The sequence below is a fragment of the Phaenicophaeus curvirostris genome, chromosome 1 (genome assembly GCF_032191515.1).
Source record: "Phaenicophaeus curvirostris isolate KB17595 chromosome 1, BPBGC_Pcur_1.0, whole genome shotgun sequence".
In the NCBI taxonomy this organism is placed as follows: Eukaryota; Metazoa; Chordata; class Aves; order Cuculiformes; family Cuculidae; genus Phaenicophaeus; species Phaenicophaeus curvirostris.
The window spans coordinates 36,397,185-36,417,209 of NC_091392.1; the positions used below are offsets into that span (position 1 = coordinate 36,397,185).

The window sequence follows — 20,025 nt, forward strand, 5'->3', positions numbered from 1 at the left end:
ATTTGACTGCCGGGGCGGCAAAGATCCAACAAAAGCTCATGTGTAGCTGTCCCTTAGGACAGCCTCTAGCTGCATGGGCAGCTATTATAGCTTAATTCCTGCTACTAATTGGAATGTTTCCAAAGTATCAACACAAACAGTGATATAAAATCACACAGGTAATCTCTACACCTCATTTGATCTGTACAAAAGTGGAGGCATGAGAAGTGGGCATGCGGGAAGCTTGATGAAGAACACAGCTGAAGGCAGCGTGCGTCCTTGGGCACCTCTATCTCTTCTGCCAGCACACAGATGCGTTTCTACAGTGTGGTGCTTCCACAACTGTCACTTTATTGCAGCCTGCATTCTCTGACTTCCTCCATTCCACCATCTGAGTGACATATGTATAAAAGAAGCTCTGCTGGAGGCCAAGTATATTGTCCAGGGATTTGTTCTTTCTTTTTAACACAGAACAAAACTCAAATTTCTTCCCCTCCATGATTTCACTGCCAAGACTATCACTTGAGTATCACATGGCTTACCTCTACAGTGACATGTAGGACACAGCAAATATTACAGGAGATGCCCCAAGAAGACTCCAGCCCTTCCAGTAGGAAGATCACCACTACCATCCCCGAGTGACCAGTGGTCATGCTGAGGCAGTTGTTTGCATTTTCTATGCTTATTTTACTATTACTGAAGTGGGATTAACAGTGTTCAGTGACAGATTTTTAGACCTACAAATTCTTCCTGTTACGGAACAGCATCACAAAGACCTGTTTTCCTCTAAAGTAAAAAAAAAAAAATCTTTCATTAACTCATTCTTACATGTATAATTACTACATCCTTAAATTCTATAATCTGCTAATGAAGCATGTAGCACAACAAGAAATTCAGGCACTACCAAAATACTAATAATTAGAACAAAAATTTTTTTATGGTTTACTCTGTTCCCTAACAGATTTTGAGGAGAAAAAAAATAAATTCCTACAACCTTTTTTCTTTCAAGTACTTTTTTAGGAAAAAAATCTATTTTCAGTACCAGTGAAATTCATCATATTATGACAGGAAAGCAAAATTGTTTCATTTCATAAGATCTTCTAACAGCATGAAGCTAACCCCATGGTCTCTGAGACAGAAATTCTGCCAGCTATAGACTTATAAAGAATCAGCAGAGAAAAAGTAGTTTCTCAGATGGAACTGTTAGCCGTGATATGAAGAATGTGTGTCCCCTACAGATGTTATAGCTATTCATATGATAAATCCCAACCATCACTACAGGAATTTTACAGCCCTCTTTTAAGTTAATGCTTAAGTTCAGATTAATCTTCTTTCGACAATGTTTGCCTAATATTTCAGTGTTGAGCAACATTTCCAGGGTTACATCTACAGTGAGCCTACTGGATGCTTTTAAAGCTGTATTCCAGACTTTGCAGTTACTTTAGAAAGACTTTCTTAATTCTTCAATGCTTCACAAATATTTCTAGGAAAGACAAGTACAATAAGCATTGATAAATGCTTAAAAAGGGCATATCTAGACTTGCAAGTTAACTGGGATTAACGTTGGGGTTAATTTAGAGCACGTGACAGGTTGTAGAACAGCTCCCTGGGAGTAAATATTCTGTCTAGAATAAAATCACCTCATTCCCACGATCAACACTTGAGCTGTTTTGAGTAACATGAGATAAATGAGAACAAAGCATGTTTGTTCCAGTGTGCAAGATCATTGGTTTACTCAGGAATCACAGTCTGGGGAATTCAAAATGAAATGATGGATATGAAAATACCTTAAGGTGTCTCCAAGGAACTCAAGGTTGCATAAATACAGAGTCACTGGTTTCAAATAACAGCAGCCCTTTTAAAGTCAATGCTACATTTGCACACTTCAAAGGCCCACATTATGCAGAACATGGTGCTATAGAGGGCACCGCACCCCCTCACACCAGAGAAGTATTTTTTTACAAGGATGCCTCTGCCATCATCTCCGCATCCTTCCACTCCCTGCCTACACACTCCTGTTCATTCAGAGGCAGCAGGAGGTCTGGGCTTATTGTCTGGTTTTTGGATAGCAAAATAAAACAGTAATATTTTATTTGGGTGATACATGTTGACTTGATCTCAGTACCTCCACTTCTCCTCTGCTCTCGCTTATTGGGAACAAAAGACAAGTGCTTTCACTATCTGACTATGAAGGAAGAGTTTCTGGGCAAAAGAACCAAACACCATCCCAGTAAAGGGAAGGCTGCTATATATTTCACAAAGATATTTTTTCAGCTTTGGTGTTTCTGGCCATGAAACTTGGAGGCTATAGAGTTTCTGTGAATTGTTTTTTTCTAAAAATGCCATTTTTTATTGTGTGCTCAACCTGTTCTTTTCTTTTATCTTTTAACATCTATCTTTGAATGAAACACAGAAAGAGTCAGCACTGGTATGACTGAGGCGTCAAACTTCAGTAATTCTCAGTCCCACATATAACATTTGTGGCAAGGCGTAAAATGAGACGGGAGCCCAGCCTGGCCCAGCCAGCCACACCCCCTGGCCATCCACAGTGGATCACTAGGTGAAGAGCCTGCAGCACCTTTGTGGGGGCAACCATAGGACTCATGACAGGAAAGCCTGAAACTGTTCCAACCAAAGACTTCCCCATGATACAGGGGAAAGGGATCACAAGGAGAAGGTAAAAGTGAAACTGCAGATAAAGGAGGAAGAAACCTAAGAAATTCCTCAGCCCCAGACTTTCCCTTACTGTATCCCTGATGGTACGCAACGCTACACACAGCACTTGGAAGTGGGAAGCAGCACAGCACAAGGCTGAAAATTCCTGTTGACATTCATGGTCCCTGCTGATGCTTACACTCAGCAAAATAATGTTAATCACCTGTTGCAGAGAATTCTGTTGCATGTGCAGAAAATATTTAAGTGCAGCAAAAATGTGGAGGTAGAGAAAATCTTGGGTCTTTCACTGCTTAAGTAGCCTAAGTAGCCTAAGTAGCGCATTCAGAAGAGCAGAGCAGGGAGAGCAACTCTTGTCCTCCAGTCTTCGGGCAACTGGAGTTTACAACACCCCTGTGTGAGACAAGAGTCAACCTGTGCCCAGAACATGGACCGAGGCTCAAGGAAATCAAGCCTGTGGAGCCTACACAGATGAAGAGGAGATGTTCAAGAGCTCATGTTCAACCTACAGAGCTGAATCACCAAGGCCTGGTGACGTCTACTGATTAGGCATTTACCATAGCTATGACAATGCCAAGCTTTTTATTGATGCTCTGTCATCCCTAAGAAAGACCATACCCCTACCTTCACTGCAAGTAGAATGGCAGAGAAAACAGTGCATGTAAAAGGAGAGCTGCATCAAAAGAAAAAGTCAGAATTGTTTATAGCTTACCCCACCAAGCAAATCAAAGTTCTGCAGAGAGCATTTTCTCCTTCACAGCCAAGTGAGACATTTGACATACAGTTCCACAGCAGTTTCAGTGACTTTATTAATAGAAAGAGGGTCATGGCAGACAATGTGTGAAGCTATCCCCCATGAAAAACTGTTTTGTCAAGATTCAAGAAGCAATCTTAGCATAAAGTTCATTCAAGCACTATTTAAAGCAAGTAACCTCAAACTCACAGAATAAAATCATAATAGAAGCAAGATGACTAAAATATACAAGATGTAGGAATTGGCTATATAAATGCTTCCTGATGTAGATTTCACTCCTATACAGTTCCAAAGATAAAATCTAATGTGGAAAGAAAAAGCAATGTAATACTTCACATTTCAAACCCAAATCATGCTCTAACTGGGATAAAAGGAAACATGCCATTTCTGAAACACTCTGATTAATACATATTGTAAAAGTTGAATCATTAGAAGCAGTTACAATCACTGCATTAAGCAAACTATATAGAAGATAACACTAGCCTAAACACAAAATTGCCGTAATATTATTGGGTTTTCTGTTTAAAGCAGTTGTTTTCATCTTAACAAAAAAATGTATTTTGAATGACCTTTTCAGGCAATGGACATTTGGGCTAACTCCAGGGCAACGGCCCACTCTTAATTTACTATTGTTTAACTTTAAGGAACACCCAGGAATAGTTAACTGAATAAATAACAGTCTGGTATTAGGATCTCTGTTTTTTCCTCAAATGTTCCCATTTGCTGTCCTGTGTTTTTTGTCTTGTTGGATACACATTAACCTGTTAGACTGACCTTCACTTCCCTCCCAATCCCTACAACACATTAAAATTCTTTAAAAAGACAACTTGAGAGAGACTGCCTTTTGGTAAACCTCCTAAAGCGAGCTCTACAGACTGGTCTGGCATGCATTGTGTACACGCATCTGTCACAAAAATTTGATGACAAATCATCTGTTTCCTGACAGATAGGCTGCACTGACTTCAAATTCCCATGAAATGTCTTTGTCCACCAAGAAGAAAAACATTCTCCTTTAAAGCAGTGATCATTCTCAAACTTCACTTCAATCCTCCATTTGCTTTAGTCTGTATTATCATTTATTTTTACTACAGTTTTTCTGGATCAATTAAAGCCTGTTGCAAGATACATCTTCCTGATCATCTTTTGGGAAAATGTAAAGAGACAGGAACTAATGAAAGGAATGAAAGCAAATGTTTCACAGCAATAATGATGTTTTCAGAGGGTGAGAAATGAAGATCCTTTTTAAGACTGACCTACCCCAGTTTGTTTAAAACCGAACTGAACTTGAACTGATAAACTACTCTTTTGAGATTAACCTGAATAGTGTACATTCAGCAAACGCTGTAAATCTAAACATACCTGAATTGGAGTCAAACTTTGTTTCTGACCTGCAAAAGAAAATAAAAAGATTGTAATTTACAAGAACTGCTTTATGCTATAAAAGCCATTTGTCAGACTGATCCCCCAGCATATATCATCTTTAACAAGATTATCTACCTCTGTATGTTAATACCTATTGCATTTAAGGGCACCCAAATAATAACTATTATATGACATTTTGGGTATTTTACAATGCAGAGTTACAAAGACGATATTTTAAAAGACAAATCACAAAATGAATGCAGAAAATAGAATATAAATTTAAAACAGGCTTAAATTATGTGCTATGAATCCCAGAGTACAGTTGTTTCTATGAAATAAATATTGTTTTCATTCATTTTCATTTTTGAAAAGTCATTAAGAGGATTTAATTTATGCATGAATGTTTCCAATCTATTTTTGAAGCAGATACCGTTTCATTAATGTCATATGTATTGTATCCAATGATCTGTATTTAATTGTACAACATCCTAGGCGGGTTTTGTTTGTGTGTGTGTCTTCAATTTACTCACTCTGCACATAGGAATAAGTGGTTTGATTTTCTTAAAAGTGGAAAGTGGGGGCTGGGAGAGAGGAAGGGGGCCAGACCTAAATTTTAACTCGTTTTAAAGTCTTTGCAAAAAGACAGTGATGTGTGCATTATGCACCATTAGCTTTGGTCGTGGACTGCAGATTTTTCTCTCTCTAACAAGTAGTGTTTTCTTCTTAGGGCTTAGCACTTAGCAAATGAACCCTATAACCTGTATATTTAATAAAAGGAAGAAAAAATTAGCCCTTGTGGGAACACCATGTTTCAGATATAGGTTAATAATACTTGTAAATGTAGAAGCCTTTGAAGATCTCAGTTCAACTGTGGGAAAACTTAAGTTGGGTAATTACCCTCAAGATGCTGCTGATGTGCTGTCAAGCAGAATTAACTCTATGACTAGGCGTATCTACACAATCTGCTATAAGACAGCATTGTCTATATCGAGCTCTCAAACCAATTAACGGGCATGTTCCAATCAGATTTATATTGCCCACTAACAATCAGTGGTACACACGGTCATGGCTGTCACAGCAGGACACAAGGTCTGACCAGCAGGAGACCTGTTAAAGGATATTACATTGGCAGCAAAATGCATTTCCCCATAAATTCCAAGGAGGAAGTACAATGTTGGATCCTTTTACGTTGTATCAGAGAAGAGATGTATTTTGGGAAGTTACAGTCCTCCTTTTTTAAAAAATAAACAATCTAAGCTCAAGAACTAATTGCAGATGTATTTTCTTCTTTTCTTTTATAAACTTGTACATGCAAGTATGTGCAGACATATTTTACACGTGCTCTCTATATTTTATATAATTGGCATTGTAATCCCATATCAAAGGTCTATGCTACAGCAAACAAATATTGAATCCATCATGATTTAAAAAATGAACTTGTTCGCATTATTAGTTACAGTTAAAGCCATCAGAAAGGAAACAACTCCCTTCTCCCTTTCCACTGATTCTCTGCCTTCCCTCAGTGCTCACAATCATTTACTTCTTAAATATAATTCTCAGGTGGTGAAAAGGTAGAAGGGAAAAAAACCAAAACATAACTTATCTCCCTAAATGGAACTTATGAAGTACCACCAAAGGCACTGAATAAAGTATATTGTTGGCATGTCTTCATGAATGCCACCTCCAATAACTGCCCAGGGCACCAGCTCATGCTCCTGTTTGGCAGTCTATTTCATGGGTATTTAAGTCCAGCAGGATACAGTTCCCACCCTGAGAAAGGTGCATGCCAGTAACTAGGGAGAATTCCACTGAGTTCCAGGTAAAGCCACTTACTCAGTTATTTTATTTATTCTCCTTAAGCTGCGGTATATCTGTCTAGACTGTTCTGTCTTGCTCATCACCATATCAGCAACACATCACTACCTACGCAGTCAAATACAACATACAAATCTTACCCTTGGCGTCTGTTTATCCGCACAGCCAACTTCTCTCTGCCTAAATTCTAAATGCTTGGCATTACGTGGTCAAACAAAGACCCTGGTTCTCATCCTGCATGACTTGGCACAGACTTGCCATATGCACTGCAGCTTGTAGCATCAACAGACTGGCCCAGGGGCCAAGACGGCAGAGAATACATGGGGAGGAAGGTCACGAGGGTCACTGGCACTGTAATGAGTACCAAAGCTCCAAAGTCATAAATTACTGGATAACAAATCAGGAAACTGATACAGAGCGATAAATGAATAGAACTTTGTCCGGCAACAGCAGAATAGCTATGAAAGAAAACACAACATGGGAGGTAGTGCTAGAAGCCATCAAGGGGAGAAGGGTCACCTATGTTATGGTCACCATGTCACCTCGGGAAAACAATGCAAAATTTAGGACACAGTATTACAAAAATGGTTAGAGATCTTAGAAGGGTACAGGAGGAAAAGAAAGGGAGGAAAATAATCAAGTGTCTTTGGTACTGCAAATAAGTAACAACTAGCAGATGTGAGAGAAGCACACTGCGAGAACAGGAAGTCATCTTGACTACTTGAAGGAATGACAAAGCTTCCATCAGTTTGGATGGAACCAGCACTGTTCCCCTAGATCTTCCAGTATTTACATCTTTTTCTCAACAGCATGCTAGACAATGGTATCAAAAACTAGTTGTACTTAGGTGTTACAAATATACAACAAAAAATGGCCAATGTATAGGATAAAACTAAATACTGAACGCACATGCCGAAGGGATGTTCTGCTACATACAAAAATATTCACTCTGACTCCTTTGTACTTTTAAAATTACATTAACTAGGATCAAAACGTCCTCTGGATGTTGTTTGTTATCATTGTAACCTAAGCATCCTGCCAAACAAGATGCACCTTACAGAGCCAGGCATTGACTTTACTAACTTTTGTCATTTATCACGCCAAGAAGGGAAGGAAAAAACCAACAAACAGAATAGCTTTGTGTATATCTTCTCTACCTTCTCCCTACAGGAGTATGCTGAAAGTCAGAGGATCATTCATAAATATCTCTAGAAAGGAGTCTGCATTCATAAAGAGAGCAAGGGAATATTTATAAAGTGCTTTCTATTTCCAACTCTGATACGACTCAAATACACACAATACATGGCAATACAAATGCCAAGTAGCTCATCCACCAACACACAATATCCAAGGAAACAGTGGACTACTGGAAAGGTTTAGCTAAGGACAATGTGCTGCAATACTTTTAAAGATCCCAGAAGTAATTGAGTCAAGCACAAACAATAAAATATATGAAGGTTACTCTATCTGTACTGCAAAGAGGCATAATATTTTGACCTGTTCCTTTTAAAAAACATAGTAAACTGGATGTTCAGACTGCCAAGTACTGAGAAAGAGAGAGAAACAGATAATGATAATCACCATGTGTTCCTTTAGTTTCAGCTGCTGCTTTCCAAAGTATGACTGAAACGCAGTTGGTCAGTGTTCAGTGCCACATACTGCCGCATGACCAGACACACTACAGCTGAAGCTAACATAGATCTGCTGTCTGCCAGTGAAGAGGGCTTCTGGCAAGGAGAGGGGAAGGACGACTTACTGCAGAACCTGTACTGTTACATTACAACTGCCTTTTTCTTTCACCTTTCTTGATGAAGTCTTTATCAGGTTTATTCAGGTTTTGTTGAACCCCAGCATTGGTAACAGCCTTTGAAAGCCCTACAGCACATGACAAAACCTCTGCCATTCCGATCCTTTCATTTTAACAATGAAGGAGTCATTGACTCCTCCTGGCTTTCTTACACCTTTGCATTAGCAATTTATACCAGGTCATTCTCTTCTAAGATTTTGCTTCAAGGATGCTAAACACAACATTGGTAGGAGCAGACATTCAAAATACTATTCCCCTCTGAAAAGGGCTTTGACTGAATAAAGTTCTGTTCCAGTGGTAAAGATGATAGGTGCATCTTTGGCACACCTTCCTTTTCAAAAAACTTCATTCCATATTGGCATGGGCAGATCGCTCAAGAGACAAGGAGCCAGTAGGCTCCTGATGCAATCCAGTTCAACAGATGTCCCGGTCCAGGTGACTAAGCAGAACAAAATAATTCCTCTCTCTTTCCTGTTTGCCCCCAATAGTACAGAAAATAGCAAGTTGGAGCAGAATCATAGAATCACCAGGTTGGAAGAGACCCACTGGATCATCGAGTCCAACCATTCCTATCAAACACTAAACCATGCCCGTCAGCGAGTAGACGCACTCTTGGCTACAACACTGCTAGCAAGCTAAGACCATAAGAGAAATGCTCAGTTGGGGACATGTCCCTGGACACTGCATTGGCCCATGCCATGTTCATGCAAACTAACACTCTCCTAGACAAGACCCAGCAGAGCTGCAGGGGAGGCTCAGGCCAGGGACCACTCCCCACAAGGAGGATGAACCAGGCCACTTTGTTTCAGAGGAGAGGAATTTAGGCTAAGAAACACAAGCCACGTTTTGTCACTTGCCTTTGTGGACAGAGAAGAGGCTTTTGTCCATTTTATTTACAAGGATGGACATAGCCCTTCTGAAGATGCAAACCATTACTTGGAAGCGGTCGCTGACCTTGCTCATAAATCCAAGCTCCAAATAACAAGGCCGGCTTCCAGAAAGCAGTATTCCAATGTAAAAATTAACACTAGATGTAACTATCTAGGAATTTGTGAGACCTGCACCATCAGGGAATTTGAGAAGCCCCTGAACATTAAGAACAAAGCAGTTCCTTAGGCAGCAGAAGGAGCAAAGCTGGGCTTGCTGCTGTGTTGCGGTCGGGGACAGATCCTGTGATGTTTAAGGTGGCAAAACTGCTCACAGGTACTTCCCAGAGCTGGGCATTCATGATGCCTTTCTGCCTTCCTCTCTCATGTGGATTCTCTGTTATAATACAATAATACATATATTATTTACAATAATACTATCTGATATAATCTAATAATACAGTTGAACTCTTGTTCAGGTGTCCCCTCAGAGAGGGCTTGAATGTAATCTCTCTCCCAGTTTCATGAGTTTTATGAACCTAGTATCTTTGAGGTTCAACAGCTACTCCCTTGGCAAATTTAATTGAAAATGACAAGTAGATTAAATGATAGAGTTTCATTATTAGGAAAGGATAAACACACAGACAGCACAACACTGTAAGTCTAACTTCCTTAGGAAGCCTGGTTAAAGATGTATTTTTCATCTTGCTTTCCCACACTACAGAAAAAGGACTGATTCTCTGTTGATGGATGCCGTGACAACTTCTGTTCTGCATATCGATGAAAAGTCAAATTCAGAAAGAGCATTTTACATCATGTTAGCCAATGAGTAGTCTCTGAGTGAGTTTTCTCCAGAGTTTATTTTAATGCCTGAGTTATAAACAGATAACTATGGAAACCTACAGCTTCTGCAGCCATAGGCCCTAGCAATCCTCCCTACCTGATTTTTAGTTCAAGTACATCATACAGATATTAAAGCATAAGGTAGGTTAAGACTAGCTGAAAATTAGTTCTTCCAAGCAAAGGTGACTGTTGAACAGTCAGTACAAAGCAGTGTGAGTTTCAAAAAGGGGAAATTGTGTATCAGACTTAAAAGTTTATAAAGAATCCACTGAAATTCCACAATGAAAATATCAACTAAATTCTTAGTGAAGTCAGTGGAAGTTGTCTATACTAATCTTTAGGTTTTTTGAGATATTTGCATTTATTTCCTCTTATTTCTAATTACCTTCAGCAAGGACTTCTGATTCAGCTATGTTCAGCAATAAGTAAAACGATTTCACAAGCTTGTCTCAAAGACACTTTGAAATAATTAAAATGCTACACTTCATGTCCCGTTTTTCTCCTTTTTTGAATCCTAATGTATTTCTCCCAGGAAATCTACATCAATATTTGCCTTTTGGAAAGGATACTTGTTGAAATGTTCTCTGCCTAGCATGTGAGACGACTCATGTTCTTGCACTTGTTTTTACTGCTGGACATAGTATTACCCAGAGAACATAGGCAAAAGTAAATCTCATGTTTGATCTTGTATTCGCTTGTAGTTGGCAGTCTCAGACTTGCTTCTTGTACAGCCAGTGACCTTGGCTTGCAGCAATTCAGACAGTGCCTCACTACATTTGTGGGCGGCAACCAGCTCAGTATAATACAGATGATCTATGGAAAAAAACAAGACCAGGTGGCTTGTGGATCAAGGAAAAAAAATGAGATGAAGTGGCTTTTGTTTTCCAAACTTGCTCTTGCTTTCCTAATCCTTAACATAAAAATCCTTCCAGACTTCATTGGTTGTATGAGGTTAGTGAAATGAACACTCAGCACTGGCCAAGAAGCTGCCAGTTAGAGGATATTAAAAACTACCCATGAGCCAATTAGGAGTGCAGAATCATTTGCTATAGTGACTGCAATTCCACTATGCTGCACTTGCCAACCATCCAGTGAAAGGAGCTCCAGCCGAGGGCAGAATTGTACTGTTCGTCCTTCAAGGGGTTCTTGAGGACCAAGAGGACAAAGTCCTGTTTCAAACTACCACACAAAGCAGTAATTGCCAGGCCAAGCTCTAGCAACAGTCCCATGCTACAGCTGTGCTAAGCTGTATACAGCTTAGCACATTTTCAGCATTCAGGTAGGATTAGACGTGGATTCAGCATTCAGGTACATTCACATGTTCAAGGTGCCATGGGCTGCATTCTCAAAACAACTTTACTGCAGGAACTGCAGATGGCTCTGAGGAAGATAAGCACTTCCCTATCTTCATTTTTGGTGAGGAGATCAGGAGTGCATAACAATTTGTCATCCATCAGTGACACAGCAGATTCAAAATTTTATTAAACAGAACTGTTGCTTTTGACAGACAAAACTGCAAGTTTTGTAAGAAAAATAAGAGTCAGTCAGGGCGGATGAAGTTGCTCAAGCAATGCTATTAGATCTTACTAGAGACACTATAGTAGCTGCTTCATATGGGCTCCCCTAGACAGGCAGCCAGGGCTGAATTGTCATTTGACCTGCTCAAAGGATATAAAGACTATTAAGAAAGCTTCAATAACATTAATTAAGCACTCAGCACTGGAGCAAGGCAAGTATAGATGTGGCCTGGTGACTGAAATCCTCCCTTGTGTTGTAAAGACAAGAGTGCCGTAATGCTAATGGCACTGCAATATTGCCCAGACACACTTTGCTTTTCTCAATGTTTGCTTCTGGATGTCTGAGGGACACTGAGAACACCTGACATAGTTCCCTGAAAATCAAATGAAAGCATAACATGAATAAGGATGTTGCTATTTCTCCTAGCACATGTTCAGAAGAGACAACACCATTACCAAGAATTCCTTCCAGGAAGCAATAAAGGCAGCAGTGGGTGATTTATGAATCCTTGGCAACTCATTCCTTGGCTCTAAAAATTGGAAACTGACACAACAATAATATTTGTTTTTTAAAGAGGAAATAATTCACCCAGGCTTCCCAGTTCTGATCTAAATCACACCTTTCTCACACAGTTCTGCATATCGTAAAGGACATGACCGTAGTTTATTAAATATGGAATAGCTCCTTTCCTATGGCAATAGCTTGAGTCATTGATTTCACTCAGGTCCATTCTGACATCCTCTTGCCATGGCTGTGGACGGAACGGTATTTTTGTAGTGTACAAGAAAATGCCTTGAAAAATTAAAGTAGGTTCAATCTTGCAAATACGCTTGGCCTTTGGAGAACACCACGGATTCAAGTGGTGCAGGCAGCACTCTGTGAACTGATACAGAAACACAATCTTGCCAAAGAGGCTGTCCAGCCATGATAAACGTGGCTTACAAGAAAATAACACGAGCAGGTACAGGGGATAAGCACGAGGGGTTTGTCTTTGGCTTATTAGTTTTCTACCAGATCAATGTGCTGCATTGAGACGTGCTCCAGCTACACCAGGTGAGGCTCAGTGAAGGGGAAGCTATGAAACAACACCCTAAAGAAGGGTGAGGGGAGGAGAGTTGCTTCTTTTAGCATAAGCCTGCAGCTAGATTGGAGTAAGTGTAATGGAAAACCACATAAGGGCTGGCTGGCAGAAAAAGGAGGTCCTTGAGATTAGTTTATTGTCTCATTTATTGCTTTCTTTAGGCAGCTGTACTGGGATGTAGGAGACTGTCCAGTGTGAAAGTTCAGAGATGGAATAATTAGATTCAGCAGCATGATTATGGATGTTATATGTGAGGCACCTTTGATTGTGGAAAAAGTTAAAGCATGTTCTCCATAAAGTTTGGGAGGTTTCTCATAACACTGGTACAAGTAGGTAGATGAAGAGATGTTAAATTCCTAATTGTTTCTTTTATCTTTCCTGTGATAGAGACTGAGTTCTATTTTAAAGACGTACCAAAACCCCAGTCTTTCATCTGGAGTGTAAAATTCATGTGTTCCCTGACCTGGTGTGTCACATGGTAATGAAACAACGTAAATCAGAAATGTTAAAAGTTGAAGTTTGTTAATATTACTGCCGAAGCTCCAGTCTCCTTCCTGGTTAAACTGACAGGTCCATAGTCCAAATATATATATTTAAAGATTACAATGACACAAAGAAAAAAAATTAATGGACACCCAATAAGAAACAAATGGAAATGCAAGTTTCAGATGACTATCTGGAAATTAAAAAAGAAAAAAAAGCACAAAAAACCCCCACATGAAAACCCCATAAAAATAACTTGCATTTTAAATGGGGCAATGGACTTTCTTTGTATTGTACTACCACCTTTCTCCTAAGAAAATACTTCGGTGATTTACACTCTGTGGGGAAAATTTAGTAAATAGCATACATTTTGCTTTCTCTTCTCTGTTTCCTTCTTACTTTTTTATTTGTCTGGGCTGAAGCAGTCACCAAGATACAGGAACATCTTCCATAGTTGAGGGAGACATTATTACTGATCCTTTGGAGTCAGTAAACAAAACACAATAGACCCCTGTCAGCCTCTCTGTTTGTTCCCACCTTTGCCAGCCTCTTCAGAACTGGCTAAATTTGATGTATATCAGATGTGGCAAGAGCTCACAAAACAATATAAAGACTTTGGGAAGATTGGGTTAAGGCCAGTCCAGCCTTGGGACACAACCAGCAAGATTTTTTTTCGGCTGCCCATTGGCCTGGGATTTATTAGAAATAAACCCCAACTTTCTTCTTTCCCTCTCTCTCCTCCCATAAAATCCATGGGGAGTCTCGAAGAGAATCTGAAAACAGGGATATTTCTATATTGCTTATTTCACATAGAGAAATCCAACTCATTACCTCAAAAAGTTAAGACTACGCCAAAGCATACTGTGCTCTTGAGATAATCAGAGGTAAGGCTCATATTGCAGTTTTTTCCCCTATTAAATGGATTGTGAAAGCAACTGGAAACTATCTCACATTCATATATGTGAACTACTGCTGTTCAAATCTCACCCCACAAAAAACCATACTGTTTCTCCAGAAGACAATAGAAAGGAAGCAAGTCTTGAAGGCAGAAGGTCAAATCTTGACTCTATTGTATTAATTTGCCAAATTTCAATTGACTGCAACAGAGACAGAATTTCCCCCATAAAGATTTAGCTGTGGTAAGCAGGGGAATATCTAAATGGCAGTGTAGAAAACTAGGTAATGGAGACTTCAGATCCCCACTTTGTACTCCCAAGCCAAACACGACACTAATACATGACATGAGAATATTGCCTTGGCTGAGTTCATAATGACCAGTTTTCCAACTCAAAAGATTCACGTTATTACTGAAGTTTGTGCAGGTAATCCTCCATAAGGAAAGAGGAATCAAACATAACAGAGATGAAGTGTTTCTTTCATCTTCACATATAGTCTCTTGAGAACAACTATCACTGCACATCTGGTGATTCTGGAGCTACATAATTTTTAATTTCCTTTGTAACCTATTACTGACCCAATTTTCTCTGTTATTAGTGCTACCCTGAACATCCTGCTTCATGCCGCTGTAAAGGTACCTCTTCAAGTGAAAGGGAGTGAGTCAGTGTGAATTGAGGGAAAAAAACAAGCAGAAACCAGAAATTCTTCATCAGAATGAATGCAAACAGCCAGAAATAAGGAAAAAAAAAACCCACATAACAACGGATTCCATGCAGAACAATATGGTGATTAAGAAAATTCAGTTGGCACTGCTTCTAGTGCCAAATTTAGGGTTGTAACTCCCACAGTACTTCTAAAGAGCATTTTTTATGCAAGACACTAAAGTTATTATTTCTTTCTTAATCCTTGCTCAGTTCCTAACTCTTCTCTACATGTGTGCTAATTGTCATGCAGGAAAATTCAATAAGTAATGCAATTTTCCTGGGTTTTGTTTTCTTAACTGCTTGAATTCTAAAAAAGCACCTGCTTTTTCTCTGTTATTGGATACAATGCTGTACCATGGATGGAGGATCACCACCCATGATCCATGTCTTAAAGCTACCTATGAGAAGTGGTGGTAAATGGAGGAGTGAGTAGTGGTAAATGGCATTAAATCCAGCTGGAGGCCAGTTACAAGTGGGGTCCCCCAGGGCTCAGTGCTGGGTCCAGCCCTGCTCAATGTCTTTATCAATGACCTAGATGAAGGCATCAAGTGCACCCTTAGCAAGTTTGCAGATGACACTAAGCTGGGTGGAAGTGTTGATCTGCTGGAGGGTAGGGAGGCTCTGCAAAGGGATCTGAACAGGCTGGACCGCTGGGCTGAGTCCAATGGCATGAGGTTTAACAAGGCCAAATGCCGGGTCCTGCACTTGGGGCACAACAACCCTGTGCAGTGCTACAGACTGGGAGAAGTCTGTCTAGAAAGCTGCCTGGAGAAGGACCTGGGGGTGTTGGTTGACAGCGACTGAACATGAGCCAGCAGTGTGCCCAGGTGGCCAAGAAGGCCAATGGCATCTTGGCTTGGATCAGAAACGGTGTGACCAGCAGGTCCAGGGAGGTTACTCTCCCTCTGTACTCGGCACTGGTGAGACCGCTCCTCGAATCCTGTGTTCAGTTCTGGGCCCCTCACCACAAGAAGGATGTTGAGGCTCTGGAGCGAGTCCAGAGAAGAGCAACAAAGCTGATGAAGGGGCTGGAGAACAGGCCTTATGAGGAGCAGCAGAGTGAGCTGGGGCTGTTTAGCCTGGAGAAGAGGAGGCTGACGGGAGACCTTACTGCTCTCTACAACTACCTGAATGGAGGTCGTAGAGAGGAGGGTGCTGGCCTCTTCTCCCAAGTGTCAGGGGACAGGACGAGAGGGAATGGCCTCAAGCTCCGCCAGGAGAGGTTCAGGCTTGACATCAGAAAAATATTTTTCACAGAAAGGGTCATTGGACACTGGAACAGGCTGCCCAGGGAGGTGGTTGATTCACCTTCCCTGGAGGTGTTTAAGGCACGGGTGGACGAGGCACTGAGGGGCATGGTTTAGTGATTTATAGGAATGGTTGGACTCAATGATCCTGGAGGTCTTTTCTAACCTAGCGATTCTGTGATTCTGTGAAAGCTACCAGCCAAAAGTCATATCTATCAGTGCGGTTAAAGACTGTATTATGATTACTTGGCATGGCTGTATAATAAAAACAAGAGGGGAAAAAAATTTACTACTTTTAACATTCAATTTCCCATTTTACCAGAATGTTATTTTACTTCTTTTACTGTCACCTTATTTATTTACTAAATTTTTTTTATCTTTACTATAAGCCTACAGCAGCATTATTATTACTACAGCAGTATTATTATTTGCATTGCTTCTTGTGTGCCCCTTGTCAATTTGAATGACTTAAATGATCTTATACAATTCTATAAGTACTGGAATATACACAAGATTACACATGGAACAAATTAACAGTCAGATATCTCAAAACTATTTAGCATACTCACTTGAATAAAGGAGTCCCACAAACAACACATTTGTATATTCCTTGAGCTTTGTGATGTGTGTACTCCCCCTCAAAGGCACTGGGAAAACAACAACACTACATTTTAAAAATAAATAAAGGAATATGTGGGGTTTTAAAAATTATTATAGTAGCTAAAGCTTTAGAAAAAAACGTTACCAAAAAACCTGCATGATTTAAAAGCTGGCAGTTGTTTTTTACTAAATGCAGCAAATAAAGCAGGCACAGGAAACAGGGAATATCCTCATTAGGGCGCCTCAGGTGCTACGTATCATGCAAGAGGAAGCACATTCTCCCACAGTTCAAAAGACACAACAACAACAAAAAGGGAAAACCTGGAATCTTCCCCTATTTGGCAACCTAAGTATAAGTTTTTGTATACATGAATTGTTTGACGTGTAGCTCAACATGACACCAGTACTCTTGGTCTGTCTCCAGGAACCATGTCGGTGCTGGGCTGAGCTGCTAAGCCAGAGGTGTGAGGCGTGTGGGTGCTGGCCGCCCGGGAGCTGGGAAGCAGCGGCGCTGGGTCAGCCCGCAGTGGGCTGCCAGGCAGCAGCGGCATTGTAGCTGAAAATGAAATAATTGGTCCATGGTTTCAAGCTGTGTGCACCTTATATTTTTAGTTGAAAAGCAATATTACAGCTTTAAGGGAATATTTTTCTAAGTTAACAATCTGAAAGGCTAGGAGGTCATTCATCTAATACAAATCAGCTGCGCGAGCCCAACAAAAAGCCTATGTGCTCAGCAGCTTGTTTTTATTATCCTTTCACCCTTTTTATGAGGTCCAACTTTTTTTTTATAAACAGGATTTTTAAGAATGACCTAATCTCTTGATTGTTTGTGTGCATTAAATCATGTTGTTGGTCCCGTACACAACAGCGAGGAGGGCTGGGAGAAGGCAGGGCTCCCGGCAGAAACCAATGTCCCCCTTCTCCTCCAGGGCTGTGGGAAGACAAAGGATGCTGGGGTGGAGAGGGGATCTATCCCCCCCCAGCAAATCCAGCCAAATCCAGCCATTGGTACCCGCTGTCAGGAAGAGTGCTGCCGATTAACCGGGACCCCACGTGTGTTGGAGAGCCCTTTTGGGTCATGAATGAAAACAAGCAGTTACATCATTAGTACGTGTGGAGCAGCGGTAAAGCCAGGGCCTTATGCCAAACTCAATGGTATAAATTAGACAACAAAACATGGCTACGCCTTGGCAAGTTACCTTCGTGCTGGAATCAGCTGAGAGAGAGACTTTATTCACTAAAAGCAGTCTTGGAAGTGAGTATTTTTTTGTTTCCTCCAGGACTCAGGGCTGGCTTCCAGCAACTAAAGCCATGTGAGGGCAGTTATTGAAAATTTTTGACATTCCAACCACAAATGAGCCAATAAATACCTTCTCCACATGTGCTTCAAAAAGAAATTGGAGTGGGGTGGAAAAGAACTAAATTATGCTACCTTCTTTCTGCAGCCAAAACGTCTATACTTACAATGGCCACCTTCAAAACTCCAGCCTCCTGGCACGGGGCCACTTCCCTCGTGGTTCTGCTTACTGCGACGTCTTCCAAAAAAAGTGTACCTAAACCGCTATTACTTCCACACATTTTGTAGTAAACTGAAAGCAGGCTCTAAATATGAGCCCGGTGACTTTATAAGACACACAGTGTTCATTAAAAGGAAAAGTCACACAAGACCCTTGGAGGTGGGGCTAACCCCTTGGTAGGGAAGGTTAAGAAGGACCAGTCAGAGGAGGGAGAAAAGAAAGATGTTTGTGTTTAGAGGACTGTTGTTTCCTTTGTCCTGCCTTACCTTTCGGTCCCCTTCTCCTGAGTGACATGGTACTGCAAGGGTGTCAGCCGCTTCCTCAGCTCCTCCTGGGAAAAGACCACTTTACAGTCTTTTTTATCCCTACATGACCCTGCAAAGGGAAAGGATATGGGAGAAGGAGACTTTTAAGCTTAAATCCTGAATGCTGCCTTTGGCAGACAGCCACAGCATAGCTTCTGCATTCACTTGTCAATGACCAGACCGGTCCCTAATGCACGAAGAATGGCTCAGCTGAATGGCAGCTGATTATTTCTTCAAATCCAAGTTTAGAAAAGAATTTTGCTTGAGAGCCAGGTGATTCCACTGGAGCAGTGACAATGTGCTACAGCCAAAGCCCTTCAGCGTGTTAAACACTGAACTGTTGCGCACACAATCATTCACAAGAAAGCAACATTTTGCCAACCATTAAATAAAAGAAATACTATAAAAAAACCCAAAACAGCTACAGCTGAAACATTCTTTACAAGACATCTATATTGGAGACTTATGGTAATGGGCATATGATGTTCAGCCACAACATCCAACAACTTCATTACTCTTTAAAGTAGCTGAAAACTAATTCTAAATCTTCAGAATTCCAATAAGGTGGATTTAACTTCTAATCACATCCTCATCCTTTTACCTTATAACGTTAACCACTGCATATTTTCACTGTTGAAGCTCTAAAATAGGAGCCCTGGGGAGCAAGTCATGCACAAAGCTGTACAAGGTTCAACAGTAAATTTGTGGTAAAAACCAGAGTTGCTCTTAAAATTACCCTCCTTTGGAAATCTCATCTTTTGTTTTGCCTAGTTCACACAGAAAATCCAAGGAGTATATAAGGATTACTGTAAAAAAACATTTGTATAGTGCAGAAATTCACGTCACATCAGGAAAGAAAAAAATAACAATAACTTTGCTTTTGAGAATGTAAACTCCAAAAGTAGTAACAGAAACTGCCAAATATTCGAATAACTTAGATAATTGCTTGCAAAAATATAGCTGATAAAATGTGGCATGGAAAAAGCTCTCCGATTATGACAGTGATTAAAATATGGTATAACTAGAAATAAGCAGTCTCAACAAAAATATTTTTTGATAGTAATGTATGTAGACTCATAAAAAGACCAATTGTGTTTCCAAAGTAGAGGGAACAGAGCTACCTGTCTGTATGTCATTTAGTACAGGAGAGGCAATGGCAGGTTTAAATTACATGGTATTGGATTGCAATTTCCTAACATTGGATGCTTTTCTGCTTTTTTACCTTGAGTCATTACTAAGGAGTGTTCATAAAAAGTAGCTTAAAGCACAGATGCTTGCAAATCATTTAAGAAAAGATGTTTCTTTCTTCCTCCCCTTTTCTTTTTTCATTTTTTTTTAATGTGTGGGGGTGGGTGAATAGGGGAGAGAGAAAAAGAATAATGCTGTTGGTCACTACTGACTAACCCTAGGAAGTATTTTCAGGAAGAAAAAAAGTAAAATTGAAAACATCTGATTGAAGTAAATAGTGCAAACATAAAAAGCTTTACTAGTGAAAGAAAGGTATTGAAAAGCGACTTTATTTCATAGATTAGAAATTACTTTTGATCTAAACATTCTTAAAAACAGATTGTTTT

At 40.2% G+C, this 20,025-nt stretch overlaps 1 protein-coding gene across 4 annotated transcripts in view; it reads right to left on the reverse strand.

The window, feature by feature from the left end:
* Window positions 1-20,025, reverse strand: part of MSRB3 (methionine sulfoxide reductase B3) — an 88,193-nt gene that overhangs the window by 34,180 nt on the left and 33,988 nt on the right. For all 4 annotated transcript variants that reach the window (XM_069852793.1, XM_069852784.1, XM_069852765.1 and 1 more), the window contains 3 exons: window positions 18,413-18,521; window positions 16,599-16,676; window positions 4,766-4,794 (listed from right to left, as the gene is read on the reverse strand). In XM_069852793.1, coding sequence (XP_069708894.1) covers window positions 4,766-4,794; window positions 16,599-16,676; window positions 18,413-18,521 — 216 coding nt within the window. The remainder of the gene's footprint in view (window positions 1-4,765; window positions 4,795-16,598; window positions 16,677-18,412; window positions 18,522-20,025) is intronic.